Source organism: Cyclopterus lumpus, chromosome 19 (genome assembly GCF_009769545.1).
Source record: "Cyclopterus lumpus isolate fCycLum1 chromosome 19, fCycLum1.pri, whole genome shotgun sequence".
Taxonomy (NCBI): Eukaryota; Metazoa; Chordata; class Actinopteri; order Perciformes; family Cyclopteridae; genus Cyclopterus; species Cyclopterus lumpus.
This window is the reverse complement of record NC_046984.1, coordinates 12,154,401-12,174,270: the sequence shown is the minus strand read 5'-3', so window position 1 is coordinate 12,174,270 and position 19,870 is coordinate 12,154,401. Positions and strand designations below refer to the sequence as shown.

Here is a 19,870-nt window from a genome sequence, read left to right as displayed (position 1 = left end):
AATTAAATAGTGCTGTATTGTATTTCGGTGAATCCACCAGAATTGGATTGAGCTGCATATAAATTCTTAATTCAAATGTGATTCCCCTTTAAAGCCAGAAGGCATGTTAAATTGCACTGATGTATCGCAGAAGGCATGAAGAATGTGCCTGTTTGCAGAGTGTCATGCAGTCTTAGTGAACGTCTCTTGATCAAAGACCATTCTGTGTATAGTTGAACGTCTCTGGGCGTTTCCACCCCTCAACGTGTCTTCCAGGGTTGTGTGCCGTGAGCATTGCCTGGCGAGCTGAGCTCGAGCCGAGCTCCGGAGTCGCTGTCGACATGGTGCGGGAGACGCATGGAGCGAGGCCTTATGCGGCCTGACATGGAAATTATGTTTGCATTTTCATTTTTGGAGTGCTACCGGTTGTCATGAAACTCAGCCTGACAGTTTCCTAACCACCAGCAGCTGAGTGCCTCCGCCCCTCTCCTCCTCTCTCGTTGTGGGACAGATGCTAGCCTGTTAGTCCTGTGACTCTGCTCGCGCCCTCCCGATTGCAGGCGACAGATGCCAGGACCAGCAAGGTCCCTGTTTGAACATTGCTGTCACTGTCCTGCCTTAAGCTCAATGCATGACCTTTATTGTAAGCAAGGGTTTGAAATAAGGTACTAATGAGCATGTGTGGGACCCATGCTCCAAAAAAGTGACTCGCAGAAAGTTCCATGCATTTGTGCAGGTTGTGTGAGGCAGTGAAGAGGAAAAGGGAAACCGCTTTTGGGAAAGAGAAGAACAAATAAACACAATACTATAGATCTAAGAACACGTACAGTATTGTCACATTATGTTAAGTCTTATTCCATTTATATCTCTTGACTAAAGGTTAATGCTGACCTGCATTGTAAAACATATGACAGGCCACATTTGTTTACACTTTTAGAACCAAGAGCAGATGATATTTGAAATGTGTGTGGACCTGCATCACATACAAATAGTCATTTACTTCTGCTAAAACGACAGACTTCTCTTTGCAACAAGTATCCTCCTAATTGATTGGTCAATCTGCAGAATTGGTTTTGCTTTTTTCAAGCAAAAAATACCAAACATTCCCCTCGCCTGTTTTCCATTAAAGTAAATAATGACAAGAATATTTTCTGACAAAACAATAAATGTTTTGCATTATTTATTGGACAAAACAAGCTATTTAAAGGCATCAGCTTGGGCTTTCGGGAAATGTAACAAGCATATTTCAATATATTGACATTTAATAGACCAAAACAAACAATTCATTGAGAAAATAAGTAGCAGATATCCTAAACTTTGGTTTAAAAGACGTACATTTCTAACCAAATCTAACCTCAACATCTACTGCAGACGTGTTTTGACTTGCAAATCACCAAATCAGTGCCTACTACCTCAAACACGAGCGTTCATATTCAGCTGGTGACCGCCTACAAACACTGACAATGTTCTACTGTTTAAGCTCGCTGACCACATTGCTGAAAAAATCATATTCCTAATTGATCCGTGTTTAATTTCTCATTGCTCTCTCCATGTTGTCTTCAAGGCACCACTCAGTTAACGTGCCTTAAAGAGAAATCTGTCAGCCTTAGTTGTCATTTATAATTTGCTTTCATTACAACCTGTAATTGCATCTGTCTCTGCATTTTTCTCAGCTAAAAATAGCTATAATGGATATATCAAATCAAGTAAGTTTTGATTTCCATTTTCTTTTTGTCATTTGTTTCTAACCCTTCCACTTGTGCATTCCCAGCTCTCACCTCTAGAACTGTCTCTAACCGGCTGTATTTCACTGTTTGCTGCTCATCGCTCTGTCCAGTCTATCATCATCCGTCATTATATTTTATGTGCAAAGCATTAGGAAATTGTCTCAGAGTGGTTTGTGTTGGGTATCCGTTACAGCTCGGCAGTAGATGGTGCTACTGCTTCACTGTGGGTGGAGATAAATTAATAGGGTGTACCGCTGAAAATTCAACGTGAAAAAAAAACCCCAACATTTAAAGTCAATGTGTGCAAGGATAATATAATGGAGATGAGACAGGAAGCATAAAAAATACTAACATTTAAGAGTCGGTTTAATATTTTTCTCAGTTCTCATCCAGCCATTAAGAGGAGTGTGAACCATGAGGGCCGTCCACTTCAACAGGATCTGTGATAGGCAGCAAATGTGCCACAATGAGTTGTCGTGGAGAAGTGCTGCGCATGTTTGACATGGGGCAGATGAACAGTGGAGGTCTGGAGCGCGGAGGATAATCTGCGAGACAGCTGACTGTTGAAATAATCATCTCTATTCTCCAGTTTTAGCTCCTGGCCATTTTTGGAGTGAGGGGGACACTTTTCCTCTGCTTCCTTTTCCCTCCTATTTTATCATATTATCTTTACCAGTTATGCTTATATTATGGCACCAGTGGAGATGTACACTTCTACATTTCAAATTCCTCCCCTCATCAGGCATAAACTGCAAACAGCAGCTAGAGTTGTTAACTCACATTGTCACCTACTTGTTCTTATGGCATAACAATCGCTGGAACACCTGAGAGCATATTTATTAATTCATGTTTATTATAAATATCACAGTAAATGTCAAATCCAACATGTCATTGGTGGCTATACCAAGTGGTTAAGTGGTGTTTAATAAAAAGGAGGTTTTTTAATTATTCAGCTATTAGCATTCTTGTGCCAGAAAGAATTACGCCCAAAAACCTGTGATTGTTCTTTAATTATGATAAGAGTCACAGGATGTTTTATTAACATACACACTGCAGGTCCTTTTGAAGTCAGTTTGAATTAAATCCCATCTTGTGGTTAATGCGAGGAATCAAAGAGTTGGTTCGCCCAACTCACAAAGCAAGAATCTTATATCTTCTTCATTGTGGTAACTAGTCATGCAGATTGTATTTAGTTTTATGCACCCACGTTTTTAAATCTCTGTCTCGGAGATTTATGCCTCCAACGACACAATGGAGGTGAATTTAATTGTGTTTGTGGTGCTCACAAACATAAAAATTAGATTTAAAAGAAATGATTAACAAAAACATGTCCTCTGGATGATCGACAGAATTACAGTTTGAACAGTTTTCATTGTGACTATTTCTTCAGAAGAAAATAGTTCCTATGAAAACACAATGATAATTCAAATATAATGTTTTAATGGTATGTGTCCCACAAACAAAATAGTTTTCACCTTCATTGTTTTGGTATGGAGGTCAAAATGTCTCAAAACCTCTGTTCATTAAAATCAAAGCTATCGACATGGCTAGATACCACGAGAAGTAAGGGGGGACATTTTTGTTTTGGGGGGGGGGGTTTAAGTAAAACAATCCTTTAAACTAAAAGCAAAGAAACCCTAAACTTTGCATTGTACAGATCCTGATTGTCATTCTTCATTTAGCAGTAAACAACGGTCCCCTAATCCAGTCTGCAGCTTATCAATACAAGTCAGCTAAACTGAACCCCAAGTCAGCCAGCGTAGGGGTCCCCGTAGTGGAGTCGCTGGTAAACAACCGCGAGGGAAGCCTGCTGCCCCCCCCCCCCCCCCCCCCCCCCCCCCCCCCCCCCGAGCCCTCTGCTCTGGGACCCGGGCTTCATGTACTCCGGGGACCTGGGCCAGGTGGGTCGGCTACCAGGGCTGGCAGAAGAGGCCAGCCGCCTCCGGCGGGCACGTAGCCTTCCCGTGAAATACAGATACCATCGCAGTCACTCCAATAAGGCCACGCTCGGTCACAGACACTGTAAGGGCCTCTCTCCCCCCCCCACTCCCCCGTCGCCGTGTTTGGCAGGCCTGTACTCGACAACAGCACAACCAAAGCATGTGCTTGCCAGGCTGGAGTGGTCGCATGTGTAGCATTCCTTACTAATGACCCAGTGTGTGCAGCTGTCAGCTGTGAAACATTAAATATTGAACAGGCCAAGCAAGATGTGAAGGGCCAGTGTGTTGGAGCATCTCTCTCCACTGGAAGCCCCCACCCCACCTCACCCCCGCAACTCAACATTTTCCATTACAGTGTCACTCTTGCTGGCAGCGCCTGGAATCCTGTGTTCATCTGCAGAGTAGCATGATCTTTGAGACTTCATTCATTTGGATCAAAGCTCTTCTAGTCTCTTCGTTGTTGACAGCTTGAACTATCATTAAAAGATACACTTGCGTATTTTCCATGACGTGTAACAAGCTATTAGCGATGGCTTTTTAAAATGCGATTAGCAAATGCACTTGTGTTTATTTTACCGGTCGACAGCCACAGAGTAGAGTCGTTTTCTTCAGCTGTGATATGAGTTCATGAAAATATTTGCCTGGTTACTTTACTCAATGGTAAAACTTGTAATTTGTTCCCTATGAAGAGCTCAGTGCAGTTTCCTGTAGTGATGAAGACAATGTCCAAGGGGCATCTCAGCTGTACATAAATCACTCTGGCACAAGGACTAACATAATAATATGAGCCAAGGGCGTGACTCCCAAGATGAAGAAAGACCAGCAAGCCAGACTGGATCCAGTATTGGCACAAAAAACTGTGCTGCACGATGTTTACACGTTATTACCTTAATTAAATGTGAATGATTAACATGGCCAAAAGAAGAGCTATCCACGTCTAGGTCTGAGGAAATTTGTATTAACTAGGGATTAAAAAAAAGTATTTTAATACCCTTGAGATAATTGTGGTATACTTCATTATCTAGATTACAGCAATTCTCTGGATTGGTGTGTGGTGAATACAACCTCCCAGATTAGACTTTAGCAATTGGCATGATGGTTGATAATGTCACTATTGCATGTTTGCATCTTCATACACAATCATGCAAAAGATGTGCTAGCGTATGCTGTCGTCATCATGCAAACATTGGGCTGTTTTCCATTGCACACACGTTTAAGTGTCGTCCACTCCATCTTGTTCACCCATCCTCTTTTTCCTCTTCGTGTCTCTGTAACTGTATTATCTCTTCCTTTAAATTGTGCTGTGTTGTTCTTTTGGTGTCACTGATTTTTAAGATTTTGTGTGTCTTCTGAAAATTCACTCCCTCACACCGTTGCCTTTAGTTGCAGTTGAAGAGGACCAACAGTCTGCGTTATCGCCCAAAAAAAAGCAACGCAACGGAGGCATGAAAAATTCTCCAAACTCCTCACCCAAGATCATGAGGTAGGACAACAACGGTGATATTTGTGCTTTGTCTCTCTGGATTCCTGACATTGTTTTTTTACTTTTATTGCTCAGTACATTTTTATAAATCAACACGGAGCTACTTACGTACTATGGAGTCGTGTTTATGTTTCAACAAATATTAAATTAGTGTTTCAAGTGTTTCTCAGTTTTTCCTGAGAATAATCTCTGTCTCTTTAGCTTGCTGTGTTCACCAGCAAGTCGCTGCCGTTTGTTTTTGCGCAGGTAGCGTACAGTCGGTTTATCAGACTATTGATTGCTGAGAACAGTTGCTCTTATGGCGGAAAACGAGGTTGAGAGTGGTGATTGTGAACAAAATCAGTTAAGTTGCGGGGCGTAAAAAAAAAAAGAAACTATACTGAAAGACGCTAAAATGCTGCGTCTAGCTGAGGGAAGCTGCACAGTGAGCTGATGATTCTCGGAGGCCATCATCATGACGAGCAACCCCCGAATACAAAAATGGACTAGTGTAGCTTTAAGGCTCCTTGCATCTTTTTACCCCAAATATCAATAGTATATATTGTTTGCGTGCTCCTGTTTTCATGGCAATCATCAGAGTTGCAGAAGGGCTCGGTGCAACGAGGTTTTTCAAGTGACACCCACAGAGTACAGCTCTTAAACAGACCTGGCACTAATGACAGTCAGAGAGGCTCTAAACGATAGATAGCCCGAGGCTATTCATCTATTGTTGGATCCCTCCGAGCTCTTTTCAGCACGTAAGGCCACAGATGAAATGTATGATCACAATGAAAGGAGAATTCAAACGCTACCTTGCTTTTATCTTGTCTCGTAAAATTAAATTGGCGCTTATTGATTTTGACTGGAGATAACACGGTTATTCAACAAGAAGCCATTACACTGATGATAATAGTAATAGTCATTAAGTGCCATGTTACAAGGAAGCAAGGCAGCAGGGAAGTCCTGCGACCTGACATATACAAAGTGGAATTGTACAGATGACATTTTATTTAAACTGACGGATGACTTTATGCTCCCATAAAGGGCTATAGGGCTGCTACTCATTTGGCATTCAGAAATTAAAGGCACACATTTTTATATTGTTTAAGTCTGAGGAATAATAGATACAAAATATAGTACCGTAAAAATGACTTGGTATTATATATAAAAGCTGTGTTGATTTTTTTCTTTCTACTTTTGATCTATGGCCTCTGTTTTTTCAGGTCAGCGTTTGCCCTTATTTGATTGTTTGATTTGGTTCAAAGTTGTGTCGAAGTGTAATCGCTCCAGGAGATTTCAACACTCTTGGGTAACAAAACAAGGCTTTTCTTATGCTTTAGCCCTCAGCTAAATATCAGCCCACCAAACCAATCCATCTACATGCCGTGCTAATACACCGCACGGTACAGGTGGATGTGTTATTTCACCCGGCGTGTAGGCAGTAGACACGCCGGGTGAGAGCGATTCACTGCGGTAGCCTTAGGGATACTTCATTGCAACAAGCCGAGAAAAAAAAAAAACATCTGGGTGTATTCCGTATCGAATGTGTTATTACAGTACCTGCGGTCTGAAGGCCTTTGTAAATAAGTAATGACCAACAGATTGGCTGTGGGTTTTGAGGAGTCTTTGTCAGTTTGCATGATGGGGAGGATTTCAAAGTCTTTGCCATCGCTACTTGTGCAACGTTACAGTCAGCTAGTGCAGTGATGCTGAAATAGAACATTTACATAATATGCAGGTTTAGCTTCTACTTTGTGTCTCTCTCAGCTGTCATTACGCTCCTCAAGCAGACACCTGGCTTTATGTTTAGCGGTCATGACGTGTGAAGTCTTGTCAAACGTGTCATCTTACCACTAAAGTAGTGAATTATGCCGCTGATCATTTTGAATGTTTAGAAGTGCGCTTCCAGAAAAGACACTCGTAGACGCCCCCGCTCTGTGTACTGAAAAGAACTGCACAAAAGGAACGTGGAGCGATCAGCTGCAGAAGCAGAACTGTCTCCTGTTTCCAGATGTATCGGCAAACTAACGCGTCCTGTCTGGAACTTAGCAATGACGACCTCACTGAAATTAACACCATTTCCACAGGCTCCTTGATGGGTCATAAGACGCATCTAATTGTGGGATGTCACAACGCGTTGGGTCACGTCGGACAGTGCCGCGACGTACACGTCATGTCTGCTACAGGACTGCTGAGGCAATTGGCAGTGCAGGATAGTGACAGGCCGTCATGGCTGACAGTGAGCGATAGCCATCCTGGCAGAGCTCTGCCTCACCAGTCATCTTGCACAAGGGCAAACTGAAGTGACAGTGGCTCCACTGAGTGAGTGGTGAAACATTCGACTTCTGATGCAATATTTAGCTGGGGTGTAAAACCACTAAATGCTTTCACTTTTATTAGAATTTGCATTTCAGACTCAAGCAGAAGCCGATAATGTAGAGTGCAACGAGAGTCATGGAAGATGATTGTCGCGATGATGTCATTGATTTGGTGAATTGCTGGAGATTTATTAACACCAGCATAATTTATCAAGCAGCTTTGTTCTGTTTTATATCATTTTAATTTGAATATGTTTGGGTTATGGGCAGCAGTGTTACACCATCTTGATCTCTGATATGTTTTAATGGATTATTTGTACAACTTTCTGACATTGTTTTGATTGTTACACATAAATTAATAAGTAAAAAAAGTAAATAACAAATGAATCATGGAAAAACAGTTTACGGTGTTTCAGTATTGCTAGAAAGACTCATTGATAATTTCATAGTTTCACCCACAGAATTTGATATTCACACATTTTGTCCTTTCAATTTAGAATTGCTTTGACAGATGTGAGTCTGAGAGGTTGAAAGTGGTAGAAAGACATTTCATCTTCTCCAACTACTTCCATTCTTGAAAGGACATCCAGGTCTTGCCTAGGGGTATATAAGCCCAAGGCGGGCTTTTTTTGGCTTCAGTCTGTTGGAGCCTGAGGGATGATAGTTGCAGCTGACACTTTGATGCATACTTAACATGCTACTTAAAGTAGCATTCTTTTAAAGTACTCACATGGATTAAAGAGACGTGCAGAATCCTTTTTTTTTTTTTCATATTTAAAAGGTTTTGGACAGAGACAGAAGGCTTCTGTCTGAGTCTCAGAAGAAAACATCTTCAAGTCTGATCTGAATGTGACAAAGTCAATTTAGTGCAAAGGGAGTTGTGTTGGGCTGCACACGGCCTCCGTGGTTAGCATTGTTGTTGCGGTAGCGGATGGTTTTCAACCACATTAGCTGGTTAGCGCTTTTCTTTAGCGCGTGTCTATGTTCTCCTTCTGTCTGTTTGGGTTTTCTCCAACAGTGCAAAGACATGCAGGGTACAGTAGGTGAATTGGAAACGATAGGATTCAATGTTATCTTATATCAACCCTTGTATTGCGTGAGCATTTTACAAAATGATGTCCAAATTAATCCGTTTGTGTTTTCTGCATTGAATGTTACATAATTGTTTGTGTGATTTTGATTTATATACGTTATATTTATTTTATTTATATAGTATTTTATATTCTATTTAAATTAATTTAATTCAAATTATTTAAAAAAATTATGTATTTCTATTTGTCTGAAGGGTGGAGGATGTGGGGCTTGAGAGGGAGGTGAGGTGAAGTTTCTTATATTTTAATTTATCTCTCGGAGCTCTGTCAAAAGCTCTTCTGCTTCTGAACAAGCGTGTTACTCAGGTACTCATGTTAGGAGACCACTTTAGTGGTCAGTGTTGGGTAGGATGAAACTGCGCTCAGTGCAATTTTCGTTTATGTAGTTCGGATGCTCTTTAAACATTAATATACCCTTCACTTCCAACAGCAAATATGATTGAGCAAATTCCTAAAATATTTAAAGTCTGGTCTGTTAAAGCTTTTACCACGCAGCCCAGTACGTCGAAAGCTGTATGCAGTAAGGGGGCGTAATTGCATCTCCGTGCTCATGCCACTCAACGCAGTGTGTTGCTGCCATCTCCTTCCGCCTGGCTGCTGCCGCTGATGTCACTCTGCTTGATGACATGGCACTTTTGTTGGCATTTCTGCAGATGGCCACTGACAGGAATGAGCATTGAGGGGAATAAAAAAGAAAGCTACTTTTTGGATTTGTTTGAAGATTCCTAAATATTCTGCTCTATTAATGAATGTTTTTGACAAGTTTCTTTTTTTCTTTCTTTCTTTTTTTTTTTTTACAACGACCATATTATAACTGCTTTATCTCAATTTAGTGTCTTTCATTTTTGCACTTTTACCCCTTTTATTATCAGCAATTGTAATCTTGATTTACCCATTTAGTTTTTTAAGGTGCGGTATTATAAATCTATGAAACAAAAACTTTGATTTACATTCTCTTATTAATCATGTTACAATTTAGATCTACTATTTAATTTCCGTTAATTTAATCCACATTTACATTGTCTGACGGGATTCTTTCATTCTCTCCCTCCCATCTTTTTTGTTTGATATAGACATGACCCGCTCCTCATCGCGGGGAACGAGCAGATTGAGAGCATGGACGAGAACGTGAAGAAATACGACTCCACGGGGATGTTTCATTGGTGCCCGTCCAAAGACATCGAGAAGGTCATCTTGGTGGGTTCTGCTCTTTTACTCGGCACACGTCATTTGTCCCCGACACTCTTCTCCCCGGTCACAGATGTGTCATGTCACAAAGCACCATCAGAGGTTGACAGGGCACTTAAACACTCTGTAATGAGGTGTTTGACATGTCATTTGCTATATGGAGTCCCTGAACATAGAACATTTCTCGTACTAATACATATGCCATTTTTAAAATTACTTTCATAGTCTATTGCATGATATGTTTTACTGGGTGAGTAGGCAACTGAGGGAAGAAAACATTTGTAAGAAAAAACAGTTGATGTCACATTTTCATCTGTTCTTCCTTTCCCCTCTCAGACCCGGAGCGAGGCCGCCATGACTGTTCTGAGCGGTCACGTGGTCGTGTGCATATTTGGAGATGTGAAATCTGCGTTGATCGGTCTCCGGAACTTTGTCATGCCTCTGAGAGCGAGCAACTTTCACTACCATGAGCTGAAGCACATTGTGTTTGTCGGCTCACTCGAGTATCTGAAACGGGAGTGGGAGACGCTTCACAATTTTCCAAAGGTCTCCATTTTACCTGTGAGTACAAGAAAATAATACTTCAATGCGCAACTAATTTGCTTTGGCAGATAAACGTCGCAACACTTTGGTCCAAAATGAAATATCTCGACAACTGGGAGACAAATTGCCACAAAATGTTGAACAAACATTTATATTACCCAAACAGTGTATCTGGATAACTTGATCCCCTGAACTTTCCTCTAGCGCCACCATGAGATTGACATGTGTGTTTCTGAGTGAAATATCAGCTAAACAGCTATTGAATATTTTGCTCATAATTGTAAATTGAATTGTAATCATTTCAGTGACCCCTGAACTTTTTTTCTAGTGCCATCAATCATGTCAAAATTTAAAAAAACCAAAGTGTAATTTAATAATGTTAATTTTCACATATTTCGCTCAGGGCAACAAAGGCATGATTGAAATGTTTATTGTTATGTTTAAGTAATTGAAAGCTGACTTGAAGCACTTTTTCAGTCTTTAATCAAAACCATGATCTTTCCTGAACTGTTGCCTAAACATAACAACATGGGGGATGCTGAATGTGAAGACCTGTGACCTCCGGTGTCAAAGTGTGCTTTGTTTGCTTTGTTTGCTCAACCATGCACCACAACCACTGCACCATGACTTTTGTTCAGCGATACACTTCTGGAGTGGAAAAACGACTTCACTGCCAGTGAAGTAATCCAGGCAGCAATTAAGTTTCCTCCAGAACATATTTGGCAAAGCGATTTAGTAGCGTGTAAAAGTATTTTGTCGGAGATTGGGCTGAGAAAAGGCTCAAGGGTGAAAACTACAATTTAAAAGTTCCTACATTTTCCTTTACCTCTTGGTGTCATAGGTGAGATAACAAATTCTCTCCTTCGCTTCCTCTCAAAAGGGCACACCGTTGAGTCGAGCAGATCTGAGGGCTGTCAACATCAACCTCTGCGACATGTGTGTCATTCTGTCAGCCAATCAGAACAATATTGACGATGCATCACTTCAGGACAAAGAATGCATCTTGGCGTCACTCAACATCAAATCCATGCTGTTTGACGACAGCATCGGGGTCTTGCAGGCTAATTCCCAAGGTAAGGAGCGCCCTATCATAGTTCACTGCACCGCCTGGAAGGGACAGGGCCCTGGCACAGAGAATATCCCTCACTGGGTGCTGCCTGGCTGACCTGGTGTCACTGCGTTTGACATTAAACCCTACTGACTATTCCTCAGGTTACTGTAACAACTGGTTTCTTTACAAACCTAATTGGTGGCAACAAGCACAGTGTTGGCACAAAAACCTGACCTGGCTTACACGTTTTATTTTTAAGTACACAGGACTACTATGTAAAAAGACAAATGTGTATAATTTATTAATATTGTTATCTTGAGATTGCCCTCAATAGTGGCCATTCTCTGGCACAGAGAAATGCTTTTAGAAACCTTTTGACCTGAGGAGAGGGAGGGGGGAAATCCCCGCCAATTTCATTATTTCTCTAATACATGTATGACCTCGCATTTGCCTTAGTCAGCAGTAAGTGATGGATGTCAAAACATGGACTATGTATAATACATGCAGCATTACTGATTTAATGTGCTTACTTGTCAGTCTGAGGAAAGCAAGAAATGTCAAGTCGATTTGAATTCAATCTTGCGTCACTTATTTTGTATTTCCTGGCTCCACACTGTGTGCGTGTGCGGACACAGAGGTTTCCATCTCCACGCACACAATCAAAAGGAAACAAAATGATCAGTATGCCACATCTATTATATATAGACGTATATTGGACCTTGTCAAGAATACGCTGACATAGCACTCAGCAACTGTATGATTTGGCGGTGGCCGGGAATGGATGAAATAGCCGCGGCGTATTAAGTTCTGCTGATATGACTGTTTGTAGCCTCTGATAAAGTATTGAATATTGCATTAACGTGTGTGCTTTATGTTATCTGCATGTTCATTTAGGCTTCACCCCACCAGGAATGGATAGATCCTCTCCTGAAAACAGCCCCGTCCATGGATTAGTGAGGCAGACTTCTGTCACAACTGGAGCAAATATTCCCATCATAACAGAACTAGGTAGGCTTTCTGACATATTTCTCTGTCCGCTGATTGATATGATAGCTCAACTGTTGCATGCTTTTTTGATCAGTTATGTAGTTATAAACAGATCTTCTATTAGAGGATGCCATCCCTAGATAAACCGTAGTTAAAGTGGAGTTTTCTTTTAGTTTTTCTGTCCCTTGTTGACATGCTCCAGTAACTGTTTTTCCTCAACACTTGTCTAGCACCGTTAGCAAAGACAGGCAAAAAACTGCCTGTGATTTCATTCAGTCAGGATAAAAGCAGTGGGACCGGCATACAAATCATAACTGAGCTGGGTAAGAAGTGCCTGTGTCCTGTTCTGCAGTGTTGTAACTGCTGCTGCCTCCATATCAGCTTTCTTTTGATTTCTCTCGCTGCACAAGAGGCTCAGTCCATTCCCATGGCATCACTTTGAGCACATTTTACCCTTGGTTGTGGTTGAAATTGCCTGACTTGTTTTGGCCCCCTTATCTCGAAGCAACATCTTTCCCTTTTATTTTTCTAAGAATTACAAGGCCTTTGATCCCTCAGAAGTCATTGTAGGGGTTCTCATAGCATCTTCTGTCGGATCACATTCTCTGGCCCGTGTCCTTCTTTCATCTTGGCCCCGTCGATATAACTGGCATTTATTTCTGTCCTCACAGAAGTACTATTTCTCCAACAGATTTTTACATCGTTACTTTCTTCCAGCCACTGCATGAGTTTTTGTGCTAGGAGACATCTTCAAAGAAGGTTCTGGGGCAATGAGATACTTTTAATGCGTTTAGACTTAGAATTACAAGTAATTGGAAGTTCTGTCTTGAATTAAAAAAAAAAGACAAACAATGAATATTGGTGTTTCTAATACTGACTTCAGGATGACGTTGAATAAAAAACTGAAGCTTTGATAATATGCATGGTGTCATAAATGTGCATGGCCCAGATATGGAATGTGAGGAATGAGGCAAGTTGGCTAAAAAAGCCAAACACAAAATTCGAGACACGGTTTAATTTCAGTCGCTTCAAAGAAGTTACAATTTGTTATCCAAACTGTGAATTAAAGAAATGTTTCACAACCATTCACAGATTTCTAATAGTCCATATCTGTACTTCTGTGTCCTCCTCTTCACGGGAATGTATTCACCTTGTATTCCAGTATTTGCCTGATCAATGCTTAAGCACAAAGTCCATGCTTTTTTTCAAATCACAAATAATTTCATAAGATCTGGTTTGCAATGCAGAAAATGAACAGGAAGAATTCACAATGAGTAATGCCATTGACATGTTTTCTCCATAGTAAATGACTCCAATGTTCAGTTCTTGGACCAAGATGACGATGACGACCCTGACACAGAGTTGTACCTCACTCAACCTTTTGCCTGTGGGACAGCCTTCGCCGTCAGTGTGCTGGATTCCTTAATGAGTGCTGTAAGTCAGAATGGATTTAGCTTACAGAATATATAAGCTTGTGTTGGAGGCTTTTGTGCTGTGATATAATAACTGACATAGATCTGATATATGCAAAGAAATCTCGTCTTTCGATATCAGTCCCCGAGAAAATGTCGGACCTCTCTGCTCGCCTTACAACAGTAACTGACAAGATTGGAACTTGTACTAGATATGATGGCTTGACTTGTCTGCCTTTCAGTTTGAGTGAGGTTAGAACAAAGCTGCCTTCAAGTGCGCTCCAGTGAAGACAAAGGTAATGCTACCTAATGGACAGCCCTCATCCATCATGTTAGTCAATAGTGCTGTCAGCAGCCAAGGGAGATGTCACTGTGCTGTACGAGCAGAAGGAGACAAGGGGCCGTGCTGCACACATTTGCTCTCGTTAAAATCAACAAAGCAGTTACTGGTTGGAATTAAAAAGATAGCAACTTCACTGAGGAAAGTGTATGTTCAGGCTTAACATGCTCAATAGCATGCAAAACTGACTTCTCTGCATACGTGTCTGCTATTTAGCTCTAGGAAATGCCTGGACAGCAATAATGTGTACAAGGACTTCCCGTGTGTCTCTCTGATGGGATTGAGAGTAACCTGCAGTAATTGGATTCTCCTGTCTTTTCACTCAGTGTGCAGAGCAAAGTGACACACCAGGGCAGGCTAGATGGCACCATTCGGCCGGGCTGGCACTTTGACACGGTTCAGTTGTGACTTTGGTGGCGTGTGCTGAAGGATTTACCCCCTCTCTACCTTTATTCCTTTAGACATACTTCAATGATAATATCCTCACCTTGATCCGGACATTGGTAACAGGCGGGGCGACGCCGGAGCTGGAGGGGCTGCTGGCCGAGGAGAATGCGTTACGGGGCGGCTACAGCACGCCACAGACGCTGGCGAACAGGGACAGGTGTCGCGTGGCACAGCTGGCCCTGTACGACGGGCCCTTCGCCGACCTCGGGGTAAGTGGCTAGTCTTTGTCACCCAAGGGCTAAGCACATCTTTGTCTGCTTTTGTAGTGGGAGCTGACTTTAGTGAAAGGATTCAGACTAACCGGGATGGTTGTGATTCAGAGCTGAGATAAGTAACAGAGATTGTATGTCCAACAATAGGTGTTAGTCCAATACATTTATCCTCACATAAGTTTATTGGCACTTGGAGAAATATATGCCAGCAACACTACACTTCATATTATATATGGCTATGGTCATACTTTACAAATATGATGTTTTCCAATAAAAACAGGGAAGAATGACAAATTCTTAGAATAAATCCAGAACATATGTGTGTGGAATACATATAGTTCATTTAAGTTTTTAGAAGTTGTGTGCTATCATATTCAAAAGTAAAATGTATAACATATATTGCACTATACTTTGATGCACATCAATATATGTTAATTACTTTATCTGCTAAAAAAAAGGCAAGGACTACTCACACTTAATGGCTAAAAACACACAAAAAATGAAGATCTGTTAAGACTAGAGCAACATCTGGACTTCTTTCTGTTGTCAAGCAGGCTAGCTTGGAAACTGTCTCTCATAAAGTTAATGCAGTTAATTCAAGCACACTACCTCCTTGGTTATGGTGCTGTATTAAGTCCATGTAAAGAATTATGATATATTTGTTTGTAATATGTTTTGTTTTTAGTGTTGCTTTTGCACTACAGAGTTGTTCTTCTTCTTCGTCTTGCAGGATGGCGGTTGCTATGGTGACCTGTTTTGTAAAGCCCTGAAAACATACAACATGTTGTGCTTTGGCATCTATCGGTTACGAGACGCACATCTAAACAGCAGCCAAAGCCAATGTACCAAACGGTGAGTATGGACCGAACGTGTCTTTGCATTTAGAAGCTCAAAACTGCCACGAAAATACGTTGTTTCAACCTCTACTAAATCTAGAACTGGCCTTCCAAATATTCATCTCTTTCCTCCAGGTATGTCATAACCAATCCACCATATGCTTTTGAGCTGGTGCCCTCAGACCTGATATTCTGCCTGATGCAGTTTGACCACAACGCTGGCCAGTCTCGAACCAGTCTCTCCCACTCTTCCCATTCGTCCCATTCCTCCAGCAAAAAGGGCTCCTCTGTCCACTCCATCCCAACCACCAACCGCACCAACCGGGCCCGAAACAGAGACTCACGAGACAAACAAAAGTAGGTGTCCCTCGAAAGCGCTCTGACTGTCTATGTCTGTGAATGAGAACAGTGTGATTTCCCCCCTCGAGTTGGGCCATCTCATGGCATAGGGCAAAGTAGGCTGGCTTTCCCTGGAGTTTCTTCCCATCATGGGTTGTTACTGTGGTTCTAAATTCCCCCATACTTGTACATTTCCTATGCCAAGAACTACAGTAAACGTGTACTTTGGCTGTGAGTAATTGTGAGTAGCGGGGTGATGCTATTTTTCCCTAATTATTATGTTATGATGTAACATATTGTTTTTTTTTTTTTATCTTAGAAACTCATCTAAAAAGCCTTCTGCAGTTGTTTGAATCAACAGATAACATTTAGTTTCTGATTAACTCTGAGAAACACAAAGAAAGCTTTCTAGTGATTGTTTTAGTGTCCAATTAACTGTTTTGACCCAAGTTTTATTGAATATAAATGACCAAACAATAATTTTTTTACTTGCTGCACTTTAAATTATGTCTTAAATGTTTATACACAGTATGTCACATCTATGAAATACTGAGCATAGTGTTCTATTAATGCCTTTGAAAAAAATCAATCACATTCAAATGCTATACCCATGAAGTATCAATTATGTCAAGATGCGAGTAGGAAAAGTTAATAATAAAGTTACACCACCATTATAATTACATTGTCTTCACATGTAAATATCACATTAAAATTATTTATCATTGAATTATATTCAACAACATGGTTGTTTGGTTACTTGGTGATTTCTGATAGTCGTGGTTCAAAGCAGCCCTGAAGTCAACATACCAGCCAAACTCCACTCCTTGACTGCACCCAGAGATTATTTCCATGAAAAACAACAAACAAAATCCATAGCATGCCATGTCCTTGGCTGTGCACGGTGCAGAAACTCGCTTTACTTATTATCAAGAATACAGACACAGCTCTTGCTCCAGTTATGGACCAAATGCCTCATAACAAGAGCCCCAAACCCTTATGAGTACATCCACGAGACACCAAGAGGCTGGTGGTGTTACTCCGGATGAAATCATAAGATGGACATGAAACACAAGGCGAGAGATGTATCTTCACGAAAATCTTATTTGTATACATAATAAGTTGTTGGCCATTTTTACTGATTGGTTATATTTGCAGTCTACAAATGTATAAACTTATTTGAAAAAGAAATTGAGTGAAAAAACGAGTGTTGAATTTTATCAAACTATTAATTAACATTTGTGCCATTTTACCCTGTTAATGATCTTATCTTGAATTGTGAAGCAATTTTAAAAGTCAGTTTCATTGTAGTATTAAACACAAGTAACAAAAAGTAGATACACAAGTAGTATGTCACAAAATATGTCGTATGCGATACAAAAGTGTCACAGTATTAGTAACACTATTGTTAACAGGCATTTATGTCAATAAGAATTATTGTCCATCTCTGTTTATTTTGATTTCAAATGTGTAAATAATTTTTAGGTATGCGTTCTCCAACTTCTATTGTTGAATGAACACATGTTACATTTTCACAGCTGCTGAACAAACACCACAAGCTTTCTATGGTTAGTAATATGTTCCCATTTGAAATTAAAAAAATATATTTCAGCCGCGACAATTCATTTGCATTGCACATTTTTACAGAAATTAATTTCTACATGAAGTTCTTTTGTTTCGTGCTAATCAACGTACATCAGTGCAGTAACACATTTGGTTTGTTAGCTGCATGTTGCTCGTTGGGTTTCTGAATTACATCTCAATCATGGACAAAACCATCCTTCTAACTGCTTTGGCAACAGGCATGAATACAATGGCTGCTTTCCATATGATACAGTGGCTAAATGCATAGTGGGTCGCCACTTACATTTAGTGTACTACTTTCTTTTTCCAAAGTGCAACAAGGATGAATAGAATGGGCCAAGGTATGGAAGTGAATGATTATGCATGATGTTAAATAATGCATTTAATATGGTCATGTCCTTGCTGACCTTTTGCCCTCTGAATGAAAGCCAAGTAGTTTAGTCTTTCATTGCATCAGGACTGCATGGTTATGACCTGTGCAGTACGTCTCACTGTAGGGTTGACTGCAGAATGTGTTATTGCAAACTTAATGGTTTGATGCTACTTCACTTTATTCAGTATCAAGTGATGTTTCGTGTTTTTATTATTGGCGACATGTATATACTGGCATATGCAGCACCACAAGTCATGCTGATGGAAATGCATGACCATGAGCATTGCCAAGTGGATGAATCACCAGCGATATATATATATATATATATATATATATATATATATATATATATATATATATATATATATATATATATATATATATATATATATATATAATGCCAGACTATTTCATTCTATAAAAAAAGAAAGTTGCATCAAGCCTGAAGCCCTTCAAACAGATAAAAACACTGGGAGTAAGAACTGTGAAGTATAAACTTTCTAATTTGGTAATTTACAGAGAAGTATCAATAACTGATTTTGTTTAACTGGTGACCCAACAAAGCAGCATGTTTCAATGGCAGCATGGTCTATATAAAAACAAAACATGTAACAACAAGATGAGTGACATTAGAGGATTAAAACGTGGACAATGAGTGAAATTTACGTGCCATTAAAAAAAACAAAAAATCTGGGAACATTTTATTTCTTTTCTTTACCGTGTCAATTGAAAACCAGTACTCACTTAAAAACATCCAATGTTCTCCCTATGTTGTGTGTAATCGCCGTCCATCTCGCAATAACTGTGTGATATGATTTTGTCTCTTTCTTAGAAAAGAGGTTTACAGATGAGCCAGAGAATACCCACCTGAGGACCATACAGATCAAGCCTGTGAATACGCTCACCATCAACCAAGCCAGTCAGCGTAAATCCTCTAGCAGCTTGACTCCACCCATCAGAGAAGTAGAAGACGAGTGCTGAGCTCCTGACACGCTTGGACCCCGAGAAGACTCTTTGTGTAGGTCTCAGACTGGGATTCACATTTGCAAACACACATCACCAATTGGCATTAGATGAGATGAACACAACCAGCTTTCCTCGTTCACCTCTGCAGCGAGCAGATTTAGAATCATTCACGAAATATAGATAAAATATAGATGAAGACAATCATAGTCAAAAATCGCTAAACTTTTACTTTGCACAGCTAATATTGTGGGGGGCACGGACTCCATGACCTTTCTGTTCCATTTCAGGGAATGAAGGTCAAGAACAGCAATGTAAAAAAATGACTACTGCTGCAAAAATAGGTGATTATAATAACTGGATCAAGTTTTGCAATTGTAAAAGTTGCCTTTTAAGCTGTTGATGAACAACTACTACTACTGCATTGACTTTACCCAGTGTTGCAGTTATTCTGTACAGTATGTTAAAAAGTGTATTTTACATCCAGCTGCAATCCCACCACAATGGCATTGTTAGTGACTGAGGCCCGATCCCAATGTCCGGAATCACGAACTTTGACTCCCAGCGTCTTTAAGGGCTTCCGGTTGGTTAAACACTGGGTAACCAGAGGAAGCCTGCAGAATTATTTAAAAAAATAAGGTAAACAAAGAGGACGGCACATAAATATTAACGTTAAAGATTTGAGATTGTACATTAAAAACATTTGAAATCCGATTGATTTAAGCATATGCTATATTACACACCTGGTTTATTTATCAAACATGTGTTCTAATTGTGGTTAATGAAGCTGTTTTGACCAATGAGTAAATAGATTATCTGCCAATGTTCAAGTCAGGCAGTAAAAAAAACACAATTGTACATGAGATGTTTTAGTGTCATCATGTGATATGTCACCGCAAAGTGCCGAGCCCTTCGTATTGACGCCATTTCAATCAAGTTGCAGCCTCTCACACATTGGGATTGGGCCTGACTCTCAGTGATTCCTTTGCCATTTGGAGCTAATTCACAACATTTGTGACAGTTAAGATGGCCAGCGTCCATGTGTAAATGGCATTTGGCTCCAGCCTTATCTCTATCCATT

The 19,870-nt window shown here is 40.4% G+C and overlaps 1 protein-coding gene across 1 annotated transcript in view; it reads left to right on the top strand.

The window, feature by feature from the left end:
• The window catches only part of LOC117748667 (calcium-activated potassium channel subunit alpha-1-like), a 71,775-nt gene extending 52,908 nt beyond the window's left edge, over positions 1–18,867 (top strand). The window contains 12 exon segments of the mRNA XM_034558640.1: positions 1,653–1,685; positions 5,036–5,129; positions 9,591–9,714; positions 10,042–10,266; positions 11,129–11,321; positions 12,194–12,307; positions 13,590–13,720; positions 14,500–14,694; positions 15,428–15,549; positions 15,669–15,890; positions 16,515–16,519; positions 18,659–18,867. Of these exon segments, the coding sequence (XP_034414531.1) occupies positions 1,653–1,685; positions 5,036–5,129; positions 9,591–9,714; positions 10,042–10,266; positions 11,129–11,321; positions 12,194–12,307; positions 13,590–13,720; positions 14,500–14,694; positions 15,428–15,549; positions 15,669–15,890; positions 16,515–16,519; positions 18,659–18,807 (1,607 nt within the window). The 3' untranslated portion in view covers positions 18,808–18,867.
• Positions 18,868–19,870: the final 1,003 nt, after the last annotated feature.